The sequence below is a fragment of the Struthio camelus genome, chromosome 8 (genome assembly GCF_040807025.1).
Source record: "Struthio camelus isolate bStrCam1 chromosome 8, bStrCam1.hap1, whole genome shotgun sequence".
Taxonomy (NCBI): domain Eukaryota; kingdom Metazoa; phylum Chordata; class Aves; order Struthioniformes; family Struthionidae; genus Struthio; species Struthio camelus.
Window position 1 is genome coordinate 12,308,085 of NC_090949.1, and position 21,431 is coordinate 12,329,515.

General features: G+C 39.5%; 1 protein-coding gene and 1 long non-coding RNA gene across 2 annotated transcripts in view; one reads left to right on the top strand and one right to left on the bottom strand.

Moving 5' to 3' along the window:
• Positions 1–3,429: 3,429 nt before the first annotated feature.
• Positions 3,430–20,999, bottom strand: ATP6V1G3 (ATPase H+ transporting V1 subunit G3). Its single transcript, XM_068952112.1, has 3 exons — positions 20,741–20,999; positions 13,422–13,522; positions 3,430–10,242 (listed from the first exon to the last, which is right to left on the bottom strand). The coding sequence occupies exons 1-3, from the start codon at positions 20,820–20,822 to the stop codon at positions 10,069–10,071; spliced, it is 357 nt and encodes a 118-aa protein (XP_068808213.1). The 5' UTR covers positions 20,823–20,999; the 3' UTR covers positions 3,430–10,068.
• Positions 10,236–21,431, top strand: part of LOC138067992 (uncharacterized) — a 33,978-nt gene continuing 22,782 nt past the window's right edge. The window contains exons 1-3 of the long non-coding RNA XR_011142472.1: positions 10,236–12,241; positions 13,114–13,299; positions 15,087–15,320. This is a non-coding gene — a long non-coding RNA (uncharacterized lncRNA). The remainder of the gene's footprint in view (positions 12,242–13,113; positions 13,300–15,086; positions 15,321–21,431) is intronic.

Genomic DNA, 21,431 nt, shown 5'->3' on the forward strand with positions numbered 1-21,431 from the left:
GTTTTTTTTTTTTTTCTTTTTTCTTTTTTTCCTTCACAATAGCATTAGTGGCTATGAGAAAGAGATTGATGCTGTTACCAGGAAGCGACACTGAAGAAGGGAACTTCCACTTTAATTCCGCAGAGGAATATACCTGACTTAGAGACATCCCCAGCACTGGGACTTGAAGAGATGTCCGTGCCAAATCAGTGCCGGGGCAGGGAAGAGTAACAAGCAAAGCTTGGGGTGGTTGTGTGAGGGGCTGCCTCGTTCAAGTTGCAGCAAAAGACGGGGTGAATTTTCCTTTGGGCAGAAGGAATCTAATCCGATGTAGAGAGAGAACACCTCAGTGTCTCAGTCACTGAGATCGGTGAGACTAAATTTGATTTTTCACATACAATATCCTGGGGTGACACAGGACGAAAAGAGAAGGAAATCAAAAACAGGGTCCCTGCAATCTGTTTAGAGAGCTGCAAGGCAGCTTGGGAGGAATCGCCAGAAGGATGCTGCGGTGGGGAGCAGTTAGAGAGGCAGAGTGAGAGCCTGAAGCGGGGAGACATTTGTGTACAATTATTATTATTATAACTATTATTTTAGTTGACTGTGCTGACAATAGTGAGGTGGGATATCTGTGTCTGTGGCAGGGCAGGAAGAAGCAAAAGTGAGAAAATAAGTGAGTGGGAAAGTAATTTTCTAGTTTTTCCCCTTCTTTGAAAAATAATTTCAAATATAAAATACAGAATAAAATTAAGCTCTGCCAAACAAGAATGCCAGAGATCCAGATTTCTATGCCAAAAAAGTGAAATAGTTTTGTGGATGTTTTCAAATAATAAATGCAATGATCATGTTGTATCCTCTTCTCAGACAGATATGTGCAGAGAAATATAAAACTATGACCAGAATTAATGAAACAGTGTATCAATTATAAATTTAATTTTGCTGTTGATTAGTGAATTTCAGAAGATGTCAATTAAGATTTCCAGCCTTTCAGAATGAAGTCATGTGGGATATGATGGTTATACGTTTACTAGCGGTACCATCCTGGCATCTATACTCCTGTTGTGTAGTAGATGCTTGTAATTTCGGCAGGGATCCTGTGAAAGGGAGATGAGTTCAATGTCTAGGATTATAGAGAGAGAATTTCAAATCCCTCATAGTCACCACGGTATCTTTGTGTGAGCTGGGGAAAATAAAACTTCTCTGCCTCGCAGATGTTTTGGAACAAACCCACAAACATACAGGATGCACCAATGGTTGGTGAAAGCCACTTCAGTGCACAGGAGCTGCATTTTGCTCCCCTAGAAAATTTAGTTAGCGCATTAGTGTGAACTCTTACCAACATCCGACTAGATGGCTTGCAAGCCCACGTCACCGGAGCACACTTCCTCAGCAGTGCTTGTTGCAGGGTGCTATGGAGATTGCTCTTTCATTCCCCAGCTATTTCATAGACATGCTGGAGTCTGAACTCCTGTACTAGTCTATAAGGTGCAAATGCTTGTGCATATACTGTTTTCTCTATGTGAACGTTTGTAACCGCTTCAGTGCCAATTTAATGGTTGACTTCTGAACCTTGTTGCTGTTAGTACTCTGCAAGACTCCAGCCTCTCAAGAGCAGCAAAACGGAAGCGAGGCAGTATAACATGAACTCAGACATGCTCGTTATATTATATGCCCCTTCAAACTGATCTTCACCTTTCACGGACCTGAAGTTTACAAGGCAAAGGAATAGTTAAAAGACTTGGAACAAGTCGCAGGGGGGTGTGAAAACAAAGAGGCTCATTAAACTTTATGCCTGGATCTCAACTATAAACAACACAGTACAGTTTTAGTTAATGCTTTGAATTTTAATTACATGCTACCTTAACATATCTAATCTTGTCTTTTGCCGTCTGATATTAGAGCGGATCTCAAATTTAACTGAATGTTGCTGCACAGGATTTTGTGGAATGCTGCAGTATGCGTTTGTGGATAGGATACAAATTTGATCACCATTTCAAGGTAAGGAAAGATATTTTCATACTGAAGCGTAGCATGGGCTTGATTTTACTGTCCCCAGAGCAATTAATAACATATTAGTGTATATGACTGAGCTTGGTGTTTGCTGACAAGTCCACATGCCTATATGTAGAACAGATTTTCTTCTGAATATGGCATCTTTCTTAACCAAGAAAGAATATAAATATTGGTCTTGGTGCTTGAACACATCCCATCTCAAACAAATGAGGCATATTTTTTAAAGCATCATGCTGTATTGTGGAATTCCTGAATTTCTATATAGATCAATGCTGTGACAAATTCTCATGTTACATTTGAACATCACTGTATCTGTTTGTTCTGTTTCAACAGTGACTGTTTCAGGGTGTGTTGCAATCTATTCTAGAATAATTTCTGTTTCTAAAAGTTAATGTTGTGGAAAATAATACAGAATCACAACTTAATTCTTGAACTGATGGAAAAATCTCTCATGGAAATAAAATTTTCTCAGAAAATGCTTATTTTATTGAGATACATTCTTGTTCTGAAATTCTCTTTAATTCTCTGTTTTGCACTCGGCAGCCTCTTTCAGTGACAGCATGCTATTTTGGGAGTCAAAGTGACTATGTACAGGCCTAGGAAATACGGTGATTATGCCCATCATTTTAATTCTGGTACCTTGTTACTCTAGTAGCTCCATCTATGACAAGGTGTTTCTCTTACTGAATCTGGCTTCAGGCAGAAGGAATTGTAGAAAAGAGCAGCAGAAGTGCTGGGAGATTATGGAACAACCCAACGTAGCAACCGCCAGAGGTGTGTCCTGATGCAGAGCTATGAAGTTAACACAAAACTGAGTTGACTGAATCTCCATTGCTATCATTTGACTTGTACTGCTTCATGGCAGGTGACAGTCAAGCTTCTCTCACAATAGTTCTTCTGGATATGCAAAAGTTTTGAAGGAGTATTCCCAGGAAGGCCGTAAGTGCTTTGGAGAGCATTCTGCTGGGTCAGCTCTAAAAAGCTTAATGGTGAATAATAGCTATTTTTAGCATTGTCTGAATTGGAACTGATGAATCATTCAAGCTTGAATTTGTCAGAAAAAATGAAAGTAATGTTTGTTTCATTTTCAGTGGATATATAATTATGGTCAGAACTGAAAATGAATAATAAAAATTACTTTCATGACTGTTCAATATAAAGCGTATTTGTATAGGACAATTGTGTGCACATACACGTATATGTGTAGCTAGAATTATGTAAGTTAGTAAGAGTTAGAGTACTTATAGAAGTGAATGAAGATTCTCCAGTCTCTTTATCTTAGAATTAAGTATTATTTTTGTGGGTGACTCCAAAAGGTAATTAAGAAATGATATGGAAGAGAAATTGTTTAAAAAAAGAGAAAAGTGTTGAATGTTAATTTACTTACCACAGCACTTAATAGCTAAAGGAAAGGCCATTAGCGAAAATACACGAATGGGTTTGGCAGCCTGTGCCGCAAGAAACATTTCCTATAGCATGTGTAGACAAAGCAGTTAAATGTTAACAGGAAAAAATGCTATTTTTTTTCTTTGAAACTAATATTGGAAGATACATTGTTAGAAAGTGTTAATCTGATACAATACACAATTATTTCATTTATTAAACATTCTTTACTACTGCTAACAGCTGGAAAACCATGAGCAGGAGGTAACATGCATCTCCTTCCTGCACAGGGAGCCAGGGCTATAAAGCAGGTTTGAAGTAGGGTATAAAGTAGCTCCTGAGGTGATTAAAGAGTCTCGGTGCAGGTTCCTGGGATGCGAGAATACTGGTCCCCGTGTCTGGAAGTACTGCCCAGTGGAGAGCACCCACCGGCTGTACAGAAGAGACACTGAATCCAAGTTCATCGCAGGAGCTATCTGAGACAACTCACGGTGGCCTGCGGTTCCTGGTGGGTCTCGCTTCTGCACTGTGACCTCTGAGCTCTCTGCACTTCACCTTTGCTTAATTTTAAGTACAGGTATGAATTATCCCACTACCATCAATGGGATTGCTCATGTATTTGGAGTATTTCTTCAGTTAAGTCTGAATGGAAAGAGGATGACCACAGAACGCTCTATTTATATACCAAAGTGACGCATGCATGGTTAAATTACACTTATACTATATGTCTGTTTCTGTTTTTATCTAGCCATCTATTTTCTACAATAAATCAGTGCCACAGGATTGTAAAACAAATATTTACACAAAATATGTAGAGAAGGAAAGATAAATGGAACTAGTTGCAAATTAAGTTATGCTGGTATTGCTGATTAGCTTTAGATTAACATTCATGTTATCATTGATTTGTTATAAGTGAATGAAATTATAAATAGTATGCTTTTAAAGCAAAGTCTATTTAATGCTAAGTACTGACATCATTTTTCTGGCATGGTATTTCACAGAAAGCTTATTTTTAACCAAACTAACATTTTCTGAAGCAGCACACTAGTCAAAATGTCTGTATTTCCAAAAGTGGTATGGAAATCTGGTAGTGTATTTGAGTCAGATTTACCTGTAAATAAATCAAATGTCTGTGGCAAAAGGGACTTTCAATCACCCTGGGTCAGGTAATTCAGTCGTGGCATATCTTTCATAAAAGCAACGAGGAATCTCAGTAAGTTAATAAGGTTGCCAGTCATCAGATTTTCCACATGCAGTCATGTCCTGTAAGTGCAATAGAGTGTATTAACAGTACTCCCAAGTAACATTTTCCAAGTGTTTTGTTGTAATACCGGTTCGGTCATGTACTTCTGACAAGCGTTAAAATTCCTCAGGGAAGGCTCAGAGTTTGAAGTGCCTTATACTACCATAACATGAGGAATAATCAAATCTGTAAAGGACAGGCCACTGTGAACTTGGCAGGAATATGGCACTTGTGTATCGTGTAACAGACGTTTCCTCTACTTCTGTGAAGAACTGGAGAAAGTTAGATTGGAGTATATGCACTGTATATGTGAATAAGAACATAACCTAATTAATCAACACATGACTGTGATGGGGTTCCTGCCATGGGATGGGACTGGAATTGCTGCAGTCATCCCCAAGTCTTTGCCTGGTTCAGACTGCAGCTGCCCACTTTCTGAATAGGTGAAATGACGAAATGCAAAATCGGTACTTTGCTGAGGGTCAGGATCGGATACAGATGCAAGGACAGTAGTTACCTCCTATAAAGGTTAAAATAATCTGTTCCCCATCACCTATATGATGAACTCTTCATCTGCTAAGCTGGTGATCTATTGCTATCCAGAAAATTATGACTGTTTGTCTCAAATCTGAAGCACAGGTGAGCAGGCAGGGCTTTTTTGTTCACAAAGAAATAGTGTAAGGAAAAGCTGATTTTTTTCATTCCAGAACATGTTGCTGTAAGGGTCATGTACCCTTCTTACGTCTTGCTGCTTGTTCCTACAACAGTGGCTGTCTGCTCTTTTTGGTGGAAAGAGCAAAATGAAGCCTGCAGATTTACATAAAGTAATGTGGTTACTGCAGGTATATTGTCATGGCCTGACAGCAGGCCACCTGCTGTGAGTTTTGCCTTGAAGGTGTGGAGGCTGGCAGAAGCCTGGGTGGAGAGCCCCCAGCAAAAGTGTTCTTCCAGCATTTTCGACTGAACTGAAAGATGTGGAGAAATTTCCAGGCAAAACCTGAACGTGTGGTAGCTTATTTGAATTCATCCCAGCTCCAACCATTTCGAAATTTTCTTCTTTACTGATGAATAAATAGTACAAGGGAAATTGTAACTCTGGAGTCCTTTCAGAGAGAACATTGATGGTAAGGATATTAAAGATCGCTTACATACCAGAGTCCTTTCCTCAGGTATCTAAAGAGTACCAACACCTGGACCTTTCCAGCTGTTATTCTATTGGTACTACATAACATTTTATTAATCTGGACACTATTATTTGAAAAAAGCAAACAAAAATTCCCCAAATGCATATTCTAAAGGTGCAGCTCTCCCTCATATAATTTTAGTTGAAGAACATTCCAGTTGAAGGTCATCTCTCTCTCTTTTTTCTTAAGTAAGAAGCAGAGCATAGAGGAAAGGGTCATTCTTTTTTTTAAAAGAACTGTTACTTAATTGATGACTGCATAACCTGTCTATAAATACAGCAAATTGCCCGTGCCATCGCAAATGTTTGAAGGTATTGCTCAGTAGTCTAAAATTAGGTTTGGATTTAGATGTCATCCCCAGTCTTCCCCTTCCTGGGTGGGCACCTGCAGTTCTGCACAGCCCCTTGCTGCAGGGATGCTCAATAAATCCTTACACATTGAGGTCTTTTCTGCTTTGTCTGTTGTTAAGGACGTTTCTGGGGCAAGCCTCTCTGTGAACATACGTATCTGCATGTTTACGTCTCGAGTGATCATACGTCATGCCAACCTGTTCCCACCTTTCCTTTTGTAGTATCTGAGCTCTGCAGTAGTAGGTCATCTCATCCCATTTTATAGGGAGACATTGCTTACAGTCCCTTGAACTATGAAACCTTCTAAGTCAGGAAATTAAATATTTTGTTCCATAAAGAGCTTCACTCGTACATTTATGTCCTACGTGTGATCATTTACAATAGCGACTTATGTTGTACTGATAACATAATCTTCCAAATATATTTTAATATGGAAAATTTAATTGATGCAACTATGTACCAGGAATGGAATCCAATTTCAGTTAACATCACAATTAGTATAACTGGCTAAAACTGATTCTGACTCCTCACTTCTTGGCTTCTAAGCTCTACAGAAGTTAATTAACAGGATAGTCTGTAGAAAGCCTCTACACAGAGCATAGTATTTATTCTTCATTTCTGGTGCGTTTTACATTATTTAGGTTTAACAGATACTCTATTTTAACTGCATGGCTTCAGGTGTCATCCCTTATCAGCCATGAATGGAAATCACATCACTAAGTCCTTATAGATTGTAACTTAATGGATATCACTAAGGGAAACCAGCTACAGAAAATTCAGCCCAAGCCATGTCATGAGTTATACAAAGTGGTTCTTGCACTTCCCGGCTTTTTTGTTTTTTGTTTTTTTTTTAATGAGGCACTTTAATTTGTTGATTTTAAATTTATTCAATAATACAATTCTTCTTTTCCAGACAGCAAAGACCTTTTTAACCCCCTTTTGCAAGTCAGCATAGGATTTGGCCAATCTACAAACCAGGGGCTCCCGGTGGCAGCAGGGCAGGGCCTGTCCTCCACCCTGCGAGGGAGCGCGGCAGCCCTGGCCCCGGGCATCGACCACCTCTATGACACCGGGGACGGGCTGGGAAGTCGTGCTCGGGGTCAGGCCTTTGCAGGAGAGCAGGTTATGGATTCAGGGTCCCTACAGGCATAATCCAGACGCTGTTTGGTTAAACGTGAAGGGCTTGTTTTGCTCAATGGTAATCTAACTGATTAGAAGGGAAGAAGGCCGGGTACCAGGAAGATGCTTTCTTCGCTGTCTAGTGATATGCACTGTCAGAACCAGTGCTGGGCCTCATGCTTGCTTGCTTGCTGGGAGCATTCGTTGTGTTTGTTGCTCTTATTTACAAGCGTATTCCCAAAGCATACAATTTATATAGACTGCTCATCACATGTACTTGCCCTCCCCTGTCCTTGTTTACTGTATCGTTTCACACTTGGCCATTTTTGGTTTGATAACCGGCAGATAGACGCTCAGAGCATGCTTCAAGAGATTAGTCTGAAATGCCGCTGAACAGGCGAGTAAGCACCCCGTTAGGGAGCTGCCTGATGCAGTCTGAACTTTTACCATAACACGAACAATCCGTTTTTTAAAATTTGGTCCTGCCGTCTGGACTCCAGCCTCACTGGCCAAGTGCTCGGCTGTAGTGTAGGGAGCGGTTACGTTTGGTGATTGTCTCCCAAGAAGGATTTTCACCTTTCACGGTCTGCTGAAATCTGCACCGCTCTCTGCTCCCCTTGCGGAGTCCCCCCGCCCATCATCACATGCAGCACAATTGATTCTTATATTCAAACCACACTGAAATGCGTTAAAGGCTTTCTTCTGACTTCAGAGAGAATGGGGATCAGTTGCTAGGTGAGATCAGAAAAATAAACCCCATGTGAGCTAACGTTGCGCAATTCATTTCATTATCTTTCATGCTGTGGTCTCAATCCTGATTTCAGTTAAATAATTTGCATTTGGAGAAGCTCCGCTAAAACCATTGAAGTTATTTTAGTATTAGATCACATAAAAAGTAGAAAATATGACTATCTAATTATTTTGAAGTTTCATCCAATGACTCATTCCCTACCTCAAAGCTTTAACTATTAAAAGAAACTCTCTCTTCTACCACAGTCTCTGCTTCAGCTTGGGCAAATTTGGAATTGGTTTGCCAATCAATAACTTTTTTCAGTTTTTAACATCTGAATATTTGTCAGTAACCGCGACCCAGTGCTCCATTTGCGTGCACAATGCTCCCTTGAGGTGGAGTTCAGAGTACACTTCAGTTTACGCTGTTTGCCGTTGAAATGTTTTGCACTGCTCATTTAAGTTCACAGAAAATAACGTGCTTCACAACTGAGTGCTGTACAGGGATTGCAGCCGTGACCTGAATCGGAGGCAATTACCTGCCGGCGCTGTGGGCTGCAGAGGGTGCCTGGCATTGCCAGCGTGCCTAGGTTGGGACTGGAGTTCCCTCATGCCCTCAGTAGGTCAAACCCCATCAGGACTTGATTCCAAGCCCTCTGAAATGAATGAGTCTTTCAGCTGATGCCTATAGGATTTCTAGTCTCTTCCCCCCTTCTTTGGTATCCTTGGGTCGTGTGTATCAGGGAATCTAATCAAGCACAGGAGACTTGCAGTCAGGGCCTTGAGACTATGTACCATCAGGCACAGCCTTGAGGAGTCATGTTTGCTGACATGAAGTTGACTACAGCTTTACGGTCATTTTACACATGACAGCATGTCAGCTGTGTAAACCTCACTGGAACATGAGATTGCCTGTGACTAGCTGCTGTGAAATTGCAATGATTTGTCTGTGCCCATGCGGACCAGAAATTGTGGCTATTGTTTGCTCCTTGTTGTGATTTCTCAAGCTTGTTTTCTAAATCAGTGCAATTTTGTAGTGAAGATAAGCCACTAATGGGGTTTGTGATGCAGGCGTGGGCCACAACACCACTTAGTCCATCAGATTTAACGGGCTTTACCTTGAAAGCACCAGAATATATATATTTTTAACTTCAGTAAAGTAGAATTTAATTCAAGGGAATCTGTGTCATTGTGGAGGGGAAAAACTACTCGAGGTCACTTAGGGTAACAGAAGTGATTCGTGACTGGCCTATTTCCATGAACTTTTTGAGGATTTACGTAGTGTGTAGTGTAACGATTGCAGAGATCGGCGCCCATAGACTCCTGTGCTTTCAGTGTAACTGGGCAGATAATGATAGATATGTTACTACGCGCCTTGAACTAAGAGAATTTCATAAATAACGATTGCTCCTGTTCTCATTTTTAGACTTCAAAAGGCTATATAAAGCTTGTGATATAATTAACCAACAGGACAAAATTTCAAGTATAGCTTTTGCTCATAAATCCGTACAAGTCAGCTAGATTTTGCTTTAAATTAGCATACAAAAATTGCAAGTATGTTTTGGTCTATTCTGTTTGATCAAACGCTACAGAGTTCCTGTATGGTCTATAATCTGACCGCTCCACGTATTCCAAACAAAACAGCAATGCTTTATTTTTAAATTTTGTAATATTATTCTATTTTACATGACTTTAAATACACTAAAGATTGGGATGAACAGATTTTATTCAACAGCACATCTAGTGCAGATCATTTTATATAAGAAAAGAAATAATGACACCCACTAAAAAGCTGCTTGTGTCAAATAATCGTTTATTCTGCTGTTATTGACTTACCCGCATGTAAATGACGGGCTTAGCTACTGACAAGAAACAACTATGTTCCAGCAAATGCTTGTGAAACCTTGAATAATTTTTGTAGCATCAAAAATATATGTGGAACTATGGGCTTTGGGCTTCAGTGCTCTTCTCTGTCACACATGCAGCAACAATAAAGGAGGAAATATTGGTGGTGTCAAGAAAGAAGGCTACTTCTTACAAATACCCTTCCCTAGAACATCAGCAGATCTTAAACTTTGTATCTGAAATTTGGGTGGATTTCAGGGTTGATGTCATATATTGTGTTCAAAAGCTTTTTCATCATGCTCTCCATGTTCTTGTGGTAGCTGCTAGTGAGGTTTCGGACCGTTTCTGTTGTTTGCTCTTCTATTTTAGCAGAGAGGTTACCTTGGGAGCCCATTACCTGAAAAGCAAAAGTTTTCTAAGCAAAATAAAGGCTTAGATATGACTCTGTGCTCATTGTACTTGAAGCAGCCTCTAAGAATTTCTCTTTATCATCCAGTATAAACATTATGCAGACACTTCACAGTGCTTTCTGACAGTAAGGGTAGGATCTAGATTAAACCGCATGCATAATAAACAGGATTAAAAGGGAACTCTTCCACATGCTCATTAGCACTGGAATCTCTCCATGTAATGCAAGTTTCCCAGCTCACTGTGGGAACAACATTTTACGTGTTTTCTCTTTTATAGCAATCACTTTAATTTACTTTCTATTTTAATGACTAGTCGACTAAGTTCTATCACTAGTACGCTTCGTTTGGCCTCACTGAGAATGAACGTGAACACGGCTATGGAGCAAAACATGGGAAAGCCTTTCTGAAAATGCATAATTAGAGTTTCAGAGTATTTGAAATGTCTTCAGTAGTTAGTGATGTATAACCCTCAACAGGCCTCAGACAAGGTCTTTTAACGGTACGTTTTCTTATCTGGCGAAATACCAGACAGCTTCTGGCACGGTTAATACCAGGACATTCGCTTAGAATTTAATTGACTCTAGGCTAGCTGAGCGTTTTAGCAAGGTTATGTTACAAGCAGATGCACGCGTTCCAAATCCAGGATTTTGGTCCTGTTCCTCTACTGCCCCACCATCCTCTGAATTCCTCCCTGATGGAAAGTCCATCCGATATTGAGAGAAAATTTTGTTTCTAGCTAAAGAATTGTGTAGGGCACATCAGGAGACAGTTCTGTATTCTGATGGAGTGAGAGGAATAAATAACATATTCCTCTTGTTTCCGCCACGCTTCCCTTGGGTGAACGGCCAGTTCAAGCTAACCTATGATGTTAGTGAGTACCTAGATGACCACCAGAAACAAGGGAGGAGGTCACTAGCTTTATTTTTAATGGGACTTTATTCCAACATAGTCCTTAGAGGAAGGAAAAGCAGCTAAATTAAGATTCTTGCACAATGCAACACTGAAATTCTGTTTATCTGCACCTGGCAATGTGGTAAGAAGCTTGTCTGCAATCCAGATGTAAAACATTTTCTGATTTGGAAGAAATTGAGGACAGAGATACAATTGTGAATACTGGGAAAAGATTATAGCTTTCAGTGGTAACTATTTTTAGTTTGTATTTTGTATTAGCTTTTAGACAAGTTAGGAGGGCCCCGTGGGGGAAAAGATTGTACAGTTCAGACCATATTTATGGAGCTGAGTTTTTCCACTGGGGAAAATAACTTTCTAGGGTTCCCAGATGATTGTGTGCTATCCAGCTACTAAGTACTTTTGAAAATTTTCAAGAAAAGTGTTATAATTTAAAAAAGAGCTTCTGTAGCCTGGGAAACTGCTTGCATGATTCATGCTAATATAATAATTTGAGGTAGTTTGGCTCTTATAGTTCCACGTATTTTTATTTTCTTTCTGTTTTTCTGCTTCTGAATTTCAAGATCTTGTTCTTGTCAAAATCTGTACAGCTTTATGCAGTCTATGATTTCCACTGACCTTGAGGGTCTGTTCCTTATCTGGCCCGTGCTGGTTTTATGCTGGTGCCTTCAAAGCCACAAAATTCAGAGTGAGGCTTCAGTCTCCAGCGTTCACTGATCTCTGAATCTGGGTATCCACACCACAGCCACTAGCAGAATTAACTCTAGCTCTGGGCTTAAGTTCCGTATGTTTTGAAAACAGATCTTGCTAACTGCCACTCTAACGTCAAATTAATAATTATTTTGTCTTGCTTTTGTCGTTCATTCTGGACTGATGTGGAACAACTCACGAGGTGAGAAAATTTACCTCAGTATGGATATGACAGCACATACTACGAGGAGGAATAGCATTAAACGTGACTGTGACAAGGAATCAAAACTATTAGTGTCTGAACACCTGAGCCAGCAAACTGAATTGCGTATGAGACTTCCCTCTGCGCTGGCTTAGCAGGAACTCCTGCCGGCCTTCCCGGCGCAGGTTAGTAACGATGGCGTTGGCCTGGGGTAGATAAACGTTCGACGTAATGGGGTCAGGAAACGTGAAGGAGGGCTGCAATGACATGCTGTCTTTTGAGGAGCAATATATGTTCTGCCCTTTCTGTGTAAAGTGCTCGGTCAACAAGCAACGGCCTTTTCTTGCAGCACTCATTTTGCTTGCAAAGAGAAAATCTGAGTTCGCACCAAAGCACAGGAACAAATTTTTTCTCCTTAGCTGTTCTAGACCTTAAACCAAGAGGTCCACCTTGACTGAAAAAATGAATGTATTTTAGAGGTGTTTTTACTCTATTAGTAAAGATCTGAAATTGTATGTGTGAAACAAATCCGCCTGGCCTTGCTGTGTGACATTGTGTCTGGGGGCTGACGGTATTTATTAGAGACTTTGTGTGTATGTGTGCTCCTAAGGCTTATGATCTCTCCTGGAAAATGTTTCATATGAATTGTGGCTGAAATGACAGGTTTGTTATGCAGTTCTTACGTGACCTCTTTGGCTTTTTTGTTTTGTTGCTGCTGTTGCAGATGTAGTTTCCCTTGGCTTTGCACAAAACAAGCAAGGAGAAAAGCAAGAACAAAAAATGAAAAAGGAAGGTCACCAAGGAAAAAAAAGAACAGTTTGTGATGAACCTTCATGAAAATACTAGAGAAATCTGCAAGATAGTGTAAATACATAAAATGAGCCACAATTCAGATATGAAAGTGTCAGCGGGAACGCTTTTGTTAAGAAACTGTAGTGAAAACCCCCAACGTTTTGATGATTTGAGTTCATCAAAGATGCAGCGTTACATGCAGTAAAAAGGTCAGCTAAAGTAGAGCAGAAATCAAAAGACAAATTTTAAATCTTTGTTTTTGCAGAAACATCCACCTTATTTCAACTTCCAATTTCAAGACGAGGAAGAGTCCTGAAATTAAACAAAGAGAATCTGAAAGTATTTTCTTTAAGGGAGATGTGATATTTCCATCCAAAGATGGAAATGCATTCAAAGCCTGTGGAAAAGTCGAACTGGAGTCTCTGCAGCGCAGGCATTATCTGAGCGATAGGTGTGTTTCCTCAGTATGGCCAGGTTTGTTTGTGAAAGCCTCAGAGTAATGCCATGTGAAGCAATCGGTTTCGCCATTGAGTACATTGACGCTACGAAAAAGGGTGCAAGTTTCCTACTTACGTTCGTTTGCTTATGCCTAAATTCTTTCTCCCTCTGTAACCGGTAGTGGTCTATCTCTGCTATGGCTTCTTCTTTGGCCTGTTTCAGTCTCTTTCCCTTTCCTGAACAGAGGGAAGAAACAGGGAGTTATTTCAGTTATCACTATATCCTAAAAAATGAATCTCTGTTTCCCAGGTCCTCTATGTGGCATTGTAATGTCATATGAAGCAAAGGCAACAGCAGTTTTATTTGCACAGAATTGTCAGAAGAGCCAAAGTGATGTAGGTAGCGTGCCTTGATTGAAGGCGAGTCACATGAACACCCTATCTTCAGAGGCCACTTCCCTATGTGAAAGCACATATCAAAATGAAAAGTTTGTTGCTTTGCTAGTAACAGAAATCTCTTTTGTAACTAGACATTTTCTCATAACACAACTAATTTTTTTTTTTATCGCAGCTTTGTGTTTAAATAAATATCTATCTTTTCTTCATCAGCAATAGTAGCAGCCAGATAACAGATTTTAGTTGTCACTGATTGGAAAAGACATTATTCTGTAAGATTTGCTGTATTGATTGGTTGCCAAGATCCCTTCATCCCACACCAACTGGATTCTATTTAGAGCTGGCAGATTTCCAAAATACTGCAAAGATGCATCTTAACTGCTAAGGAACTGAGTTGCAGCCTTCCCACTGTGTTGTTTTCTCCCCCCCCCACCCCCCCCTTTTTCCCCTCACATTTGGTAAATGCAGAAGTGAGTGATAAAGAGAAAAAGGATGTCAAAGGTATTCTTTGCTAATGTGTAGAAAACATGGAAGTGTTTGTAAAGTCAAAAAAAAATTTTTTTTGAAATAGGAGGGTGATGTGTTAGGTGGCATTTTAGGCTTTAGTGCAGCTAGAGCCTTCCTTCTGCAAAGGCTTGTTCCCATGCTGAATTTTATGTACAGAGAATGGTTACTTTGGTAAAATACAAAGGGTTTGTGAAAAATCAAACGTGTGTAAGGCATTGCAGGGCTGGACATACAATTAATAGTATTCGTCAGGTCTGCCAGGGATGTTATGTATCAGATGAAAGCAGAAGGTTTGATGGAAATGTGGTGCTTAAGTTTTTACAAGAAGCAAGTACTGAAAGTGTCATAACCATCCAATGGTGATGCATCTCTGCCTTTCTATTTTCTATGAACTAGCTGGAGTCACGTGGATCTCCACAGGACTCATCTACATTGCTTTGCGAGGAAAAAGCCACTTTCTAACTAATGAGGCTGTAAACCTCTGGAATTTAAAGCTGACTTTTTTTTTTTTTTTGTGCCTCTCTGCTGTGCAGCTAGAGTGGGAGAGGTTAAGGTTGCTCCTTTCTCTTACTGGACGCAAGGTCTCTGATGGGGAAAAAAAATACATTGTTTAGTTGCTTAAATTAGGACATCACAAAAATAAGACAATGAAGACATGAAGACTGGGCAAGTGAAAGAGGGATCTTAGTATGAAGCATGAAATATCCTTTTATTTATTTATTTTTTGTAGCCACCTGCTTGACATCGTTGATTTTTATGAATACTTTGGAAAGATTTTAAAAAAATCATTCAATTCAAGCGTGAGAGCTAAAACCAGTACCTCTTCTGAAATCCTAAAGAGCATTCTCCAGCTAAATTAGAAAGACAGGCATCACTATTTCTCATTTATTTTCTCCAGGCAGCTACACTGGATTGGTTCCACTTGTGCTGGACTTCTGAAGTCTTATTAGATGTGACATATAGTAATCAGCTTCCCCTGGGCCTGGCACCAAAGTGAACCTGAATGCTGTGAGGAAAAAACATTGATTTTGATGCATCTGTGATTCAGGAAAATCCTGGATGAAATGCCTGATCCAATGGTAAACTGTTGGTTTGGTGGATGGCCCGTTCTGAAGTCCGTATCTGCAGTTTGGTGAGTAGAGGCAGAAGGATGCCTAACACGCAAATTTCCTTTTAAAGCCTTGGTTTCTGGGCCATTTGACTCAGTGCTGTGCTTATTGTGGGATCTGTGGAGAGGTGAGGTGAGATTCTGTAAAGGTTTCCTACACGGAGGAGCAACACAATGCGGCTCTTGTTAGATTTACTGAATCTCAGTTCACCTGGAGAATGCTTTCTTGTGTAGTTAATTACATTTATCAGAGTCCATATGCCACCAGGGAGCTATAATTATGTATAAAGGGGCAGAGAGGCTGTTTAAAACCTCACAGGTTCCTCTGCAAAGTTTGTATTTGTTTGGTAAGAGCTGATTACATCAGCTTCTATTGCTGTATTAAGTCTTGGGATCAATAAGCATAAACTGGCAGATTCACGTAAAAGCCTGACATCATTGTGGACGACAAAATTTGGAACCAGGTTTAGGTCTATGTTTTGAAGTTCCCCTTATCCTCATCTCTAAATCTGGAGCTCATCAGCCCTTTGTAGCGCATGCCTTCAGGAGGTGATTCTCTGAAGATGCAAGTCAGTGGAAGTGGACTGTGATGAAGCTCTGCCAATTTCACCAGCTGAGGAACTGGATCTCAGTAGCAAATTATTTCAAAATCAGTGGGATTTTAATTTCAAATTCCATCTGGGGGGCCATCTGTAGTAAATATGTTGCGTATTTTGGCCACCAGATAGATAAATAAATCCATTTAAAATGCACACAATAGAACGAGGTAGAAAAAACCAGCTCATCTGCCCCTGACAATGGAGCTAGCGAAGCAAACAAACCCCATGTATGCATATACAAACATGTCAGTTCTTAACAGTGCACTGGAGTAAGCACCGTACGTAGGGTGTTGCTATAGGGTGGCAGCCATTTCATTTTTCCGTGATGCCTTTAGGACTGGCACAGCAGGAACCTGCTGCTTCCTATTTAATTAAGTGGAAAAGCTGTGAGTAAATTACTGCTAGTTCAACAACGTCGTGGACAGAATCAGCAACTGCCAACATATGCGACAGTGCATATGCTGCACCTGATTAAGTTGAGCAGAAACTGGAGCTTAACCTGCTGTTTCACTAGAGGCAAATCCAAATTAATTAATCAGTCTGTTACTAACTGCTTGTCTGCTACCTTAGTTGTACGATAAAGGATTGCCTTGCCAAAATCCCACCGATCGTATGGGCCAGGTTCTCTGCAGCCGCACAGCCGAGGTGAAATCAAACCTTACATGCGTAAGGGTGGCAGAGCGTTGAATTTCAGCCAAGATCGCGCAAAAAGCGAGCTAGAAACGTATGCAGATGGGTGAACCAACCTGACCACGAGAAATTTACTCTAGGGTCAGGAAAGTGAGGTACAGAAAGTTGCAACTTTGAAGAGAATTTCACACCGAAGGGCGTACCGGGGGTTCTGCCCGTTCCTGCCCGTATTAGAGTTTGTCTTACCTAACCAGTGGGGAAACGTTATTCGCACAGGGAAAAGTTATATTTGGAAATGCTGGGTATTTCTGTGATGGTAATGAACTAACTCTAGTGAGATGCAAAAGAACTTTGAGTTTTTCAGCTGTTGGTGATTTCTTAGACCTTGTAAGACAAAGATAGCAGACACCAAATATTTCTGAAAATGTTGCATTCTGATTTGCTCAAACACTACGCTATCTTACTTTCTAAAAATTGCCTTGCTAAAATTGGTTTTCTGTTTTCAAACATGTCATCCAGGCTAAATTTCTTTATAGAAATCATGTCATACAAATAAAGTTGCCAAAAATTAATCTATTTTTATTTTAAATAGGACCATTTCAGTTGTCTTCAAGAGTGTTAAATTGCTTGCACAGTGGGATTTTTGGAAGGCTTATTTTGAGAGGATTATTTTTTTTTAACTTTATTTAAAAAAAAAAAAGTACAATAGAAGCAGCTGATCAGTATATATAGCTTTTTCACCAGACAGAACGTGTCCTGGATATTATCCAAGAGAGAGTGAAGGATATAGGTTTGTTTATAATATTTTATTTTGGTTAATTTTTTTTTTTTTTTTAACGTGATTTCCTGAAAGCTTTAATCTGAGCTTTCATTTTTTTAGGCACTAGAAATCGAGCCACGGCATGAAAACTTATAGGAAACCAAATTTTGCTAAATCCAGTGGTCATCACACATTTGTTTCCCTTGTTTTACCCAAAAGGATTTTCAGGAATTGACATCTTGGCTCTGACAATGCTCATTTATTTCTGGGGTCTAAGTTATGCTTAAAGAAAAAATAAGAGACAGAATAATGCAGTGTATAAAAGGACAGAGGACCACAGGCTGTTTCGTTTCATTTTTAATCAGTTCGATAGTTTCAGCCTTGTGTACGTGCATTTACCAAAAAACTTAATAATTTGTCAGATGTAACTGACATCAGCCAATGATACAGTACAGATATTGCAAGCCAGGATAAAGAGTATTGACCAAGAAGTTTGAAACAACATGTACGGAGTTTTATCACAATATTTTTGCTTGGTTTCCTGTCTATAAATAGCATTTTATTTATTTGTTAATTTTTCAGATATCTAAAGTGGATTTTGCATTGCAAACAGTTACACAAATGTCAGCAAAAACTGAGCCCATTATCTGTTCATGCTCAATTTTGATTGGACTGTATGAGTATCTATCAATAACACTAAGGGTTTTGCGTAAGGGTAGTTTTTGATAATCACATTTCCTTGAAAGTGACTGGCCCTGGTCATGTCCTGTGAATGATCTACCTTTCATTCTTCTTATATTTAAATGTAAATAGAATAATCTGACTCATGCATATAGACGTGCTGTGCAAAGATTGTTTGCAGTGGCAAGGGAGGTCATATTTACAGTGTAACAGGGAAAGCAACGCACAGGTACAGGCTGGACAATTTCCTTGTTTTCACTTGCACCCGAGACCTCTAGATCCCCAGGCTCTAAGCAGAATCTGCTGATTTGAACTGGTACTAACTGGCTTTGAGCTGGTGTTTCCAGAGATGCAGCAGCATGTTGCTGTCTTGTTTTTCCAAATTCTATGTGCATAGGGTAAACCAATTATATTGCATATATTGGTTGATTGCATTTCAGGTGTTTCCTTTTATTTTAGTTTTTACAGTCAATCAGAGATAATCTGTGCAGTCCTTCATGTTGATCTACGTGCAGAATCTCTCTAGGTGAAAGACTTGAAGTTGTCCTGACTTGGCGCAACAGGATTTGGCACTGAAAAAAATCCCGTTTGTCCTTGTCCCACACTATTTAAGCTATGCTGGTGTAGTTAGGTATCTAGTGTGGCATAGTGACATTGCTATGAAAAGTATTGAAGTTAAGGACAAATATGGAAAACATCTGCCAGTATAATAATGTCAATTTGGCATATGACAGCAGAGGCAATTATACTAACAAAAATGATTATTATGGAACTCACATAATTTGGGGAAATGCTACAAGCAAAATCGCTCTCTCTCTCTTTTTTTTTTTTTTGTAAGTTCACTGAAAATCTCTTGTAATTTTGAGTTTAATATAGATTATCTTGGTAAAAGCTTTTTTTCCTGTAGCTTAAATGGAATTTTCTTTATTTCAATTTGTGAATTTATCAGGATTATATATTTTGCTTATGTAATTTTTCTAAAAGAGGAAAATATGTTTAGCTTTGAAAGTAATAGAGAAGGAACTCATACTAATGAAATATTTTTACTGTCTTCACTGATAGCTGTCTATTTAAAAGAACAAACAAACAAACAAAAAAAACCCAAACCCCGCCAAACCAAACACAAAGGGCAGTCAGCATCAAGCTATCGTAGCTACAGGCCTGATTCTGCAGTCTGTGGTCAGACCAGACTCTCCTCCTCTCCGTTTAGGGCTGGACGGTGCCTGCCCAGGTCATATGCTTTCTTGCTTCTTGTCCTTGGGAGCAGCATGTTGCCCCTATCCTAAGTGGGAAGGAAAGAGCAATACCACCAAGAGCACCTCATCTAGCTGTGTAAGGTTTGAATCACTGCTGAATTATTCCTTGCTTTCAGACTAGGAGCAGCAACTTTTTATTGTGAGCTTTTGGTTTTATGAGGACGAGAGAGCGTCGTCTTGTTCTGTTGCCTTTTCCGTGGCTACAAGACATAGGCAGTAGCTAGGCGCTCAGAGAAGCCTTATTGCCTTTCCACTTTTTTTCTGTATGTACTGTGCAAATTAATATGTCCTGCTAATAAGTAATGAATACATAGTGATGCTGATTTGTGTGTAGAAGGGATGTAGAGACTACACAAATTATTTTTATTTGGCTTCTATTTCTCCCTGGAAAACAAAATATATTTCTTCATCACAGTTTCTTGCTGGCACATGACATCATCTTCATGTGTTTTAGTTGAGGCCTGTAGGACGACATTAAGTTTCCCTGCTGCTGTCTTCTAAATCAAGATCACTCTGTGAAACAGTATTAATGTGCCCTTGCAGATGCAGCTCAGTGACTCATGTGGTTCATTCCTATTTCCAGAGAATTTGGTCACCGTATTTTTGCATTAAAACATTAGGAGATAAATGCAGAAAGCGAAGGTCAGAAAAAGAGATAATGGAAAGGCTCTGCCTACACAATTATTTATTTAAATTATTAGCAGATTCAGCTAGAACATTTTTTTTGGATATTACCTTCATTTTTGTATTTGTTGGTATTACTTTTTGCTTATAGCTGACTAGAATAAAACTATTTTAATTTATTATTCTTGGGTATTTACACCTGCTTTACCCTGCGCATTTAGGCATTCAGCAAACGAGAAGTTTGTTTCAAATTGAACATTTAATCACTTGTTGATTGCATGTGCCATGTTAGGCTAATAGGGATGACAGTAGTGACAATCCTTCTGATTGTACTGTGACTGATGATAATGATAATTATCCTGAAGTCTCCATTTGCTTTCATATTTTTTATTTGAAGACCAACTGAGATTAAAAGGTAAGTTCCTAGTTTTCACAAGCAGAGAGGAACACTGAAAACGTTCTACAAGACCTAAAAAAGAGAAATACAGAGTTTGGAGTCCGGAGTCTCTGCAGAGCTGGCAGCCAGAGGCGTGCAGGCTCCTAGTTTGAGTACCTAAGGGAAGCTGTAGTGTCATTAGTGGGATTGGGATAAAGCAAGGATAAAGATAGTTGACGGGATGAATATAACAAAGAAAACCGTGTTTAATGTAAAAGGTACACAGGCACATACACAAAGAGTGTTAAGCAAACTGCGAACCTTCAGGTTCGGTTATATGCCTGACTACAGTCATGACAAAATAGTAACATAAGTGAGAGGGAAGTGGTACAGAAGAAGGAATAGGGGCAGCAGCTGGGTTATGTGTACAGATGAAATAATGCTTTTTTTCCATGAATGACTGTATTTCTAGAGAGTTTATAGTAGAAAAATACAATAAAACCAGTCCAGATACTTACTTTTTTTGGCTTCTTCCAGTTTGTCTTTGGCACGTTTTTCCGCCTGCAGAAGCTGCTGGATTCCTTGAGACTGGCTGGTCATGCTGATTTCTTGAGTGTACTTCTGCAGTAACTGGAGCTCTGAGGGAGTTTTATACAGCCACCAGCCTCTTCCGTGTGCATTTTGTTCTATCAATTATTACAACAGCCTTCCAGATTGCACCAAACCAGCCTGCTCTATCCAGATTGCTGCTGGGCGATAAGACCTGCTAGTGTAATCAGGAGAAACACATCAGCTAGTTTTTAAATGACCTTCTCTCCTCCTCAGGGTCACCTAAAAGCTGAAATGTCTAATTAACACATGGGGAAAAGAAAAGAATAATACTCCAAATGGCTTATAGTATCATTGAGAAATATATTTATTTTTAACTTCTTTTAGTTAATCTTGTCAGAGCAACTGAGAACAAAAATAGTTTTGTTTCTTGACATTTTCTTTTGATGAAACTCCCCATGGATATGAAGAATCAGACTCAGATGATCCACAAGGAGTTTTGGTTGGATACAGTGAACTGACTGTAGACTTCTTTTTGCTGTTACTTTTTGACATTATTCATTAAGATTTTTTAATTAAAAACAAAATCTCCATTGAAAACTGATTAATGAGGGACATAAGTTTAAATAAGCATGGGGTGCTTGGTGTGCTTTGCATTGA

Coding starts and splice junctions, on each gene's coding strand:
- ATP6V1G3 (XM_068952112.1), bottom strand. CDS start 20,822: ATGACCAGCCAGTCTCAAGGAATCCAGCAGCTTCTGCAGGCGGAAAAA. Junction 13,523..20,740: donor ACTGGAAGAAGCCAAAAAAA/GTAAGTATCTGG, acceptor CCCTCTGTTCAG/GAAAGGGAAAGAGACTGAAA. Junction 10,243..13,421: donor TTAGGCATAAGCAAACGAAC/GTAAGTAGGAAA, acceptor TTTGCTTTTCAG/GTAATGGGCTCCCAAGGTAA.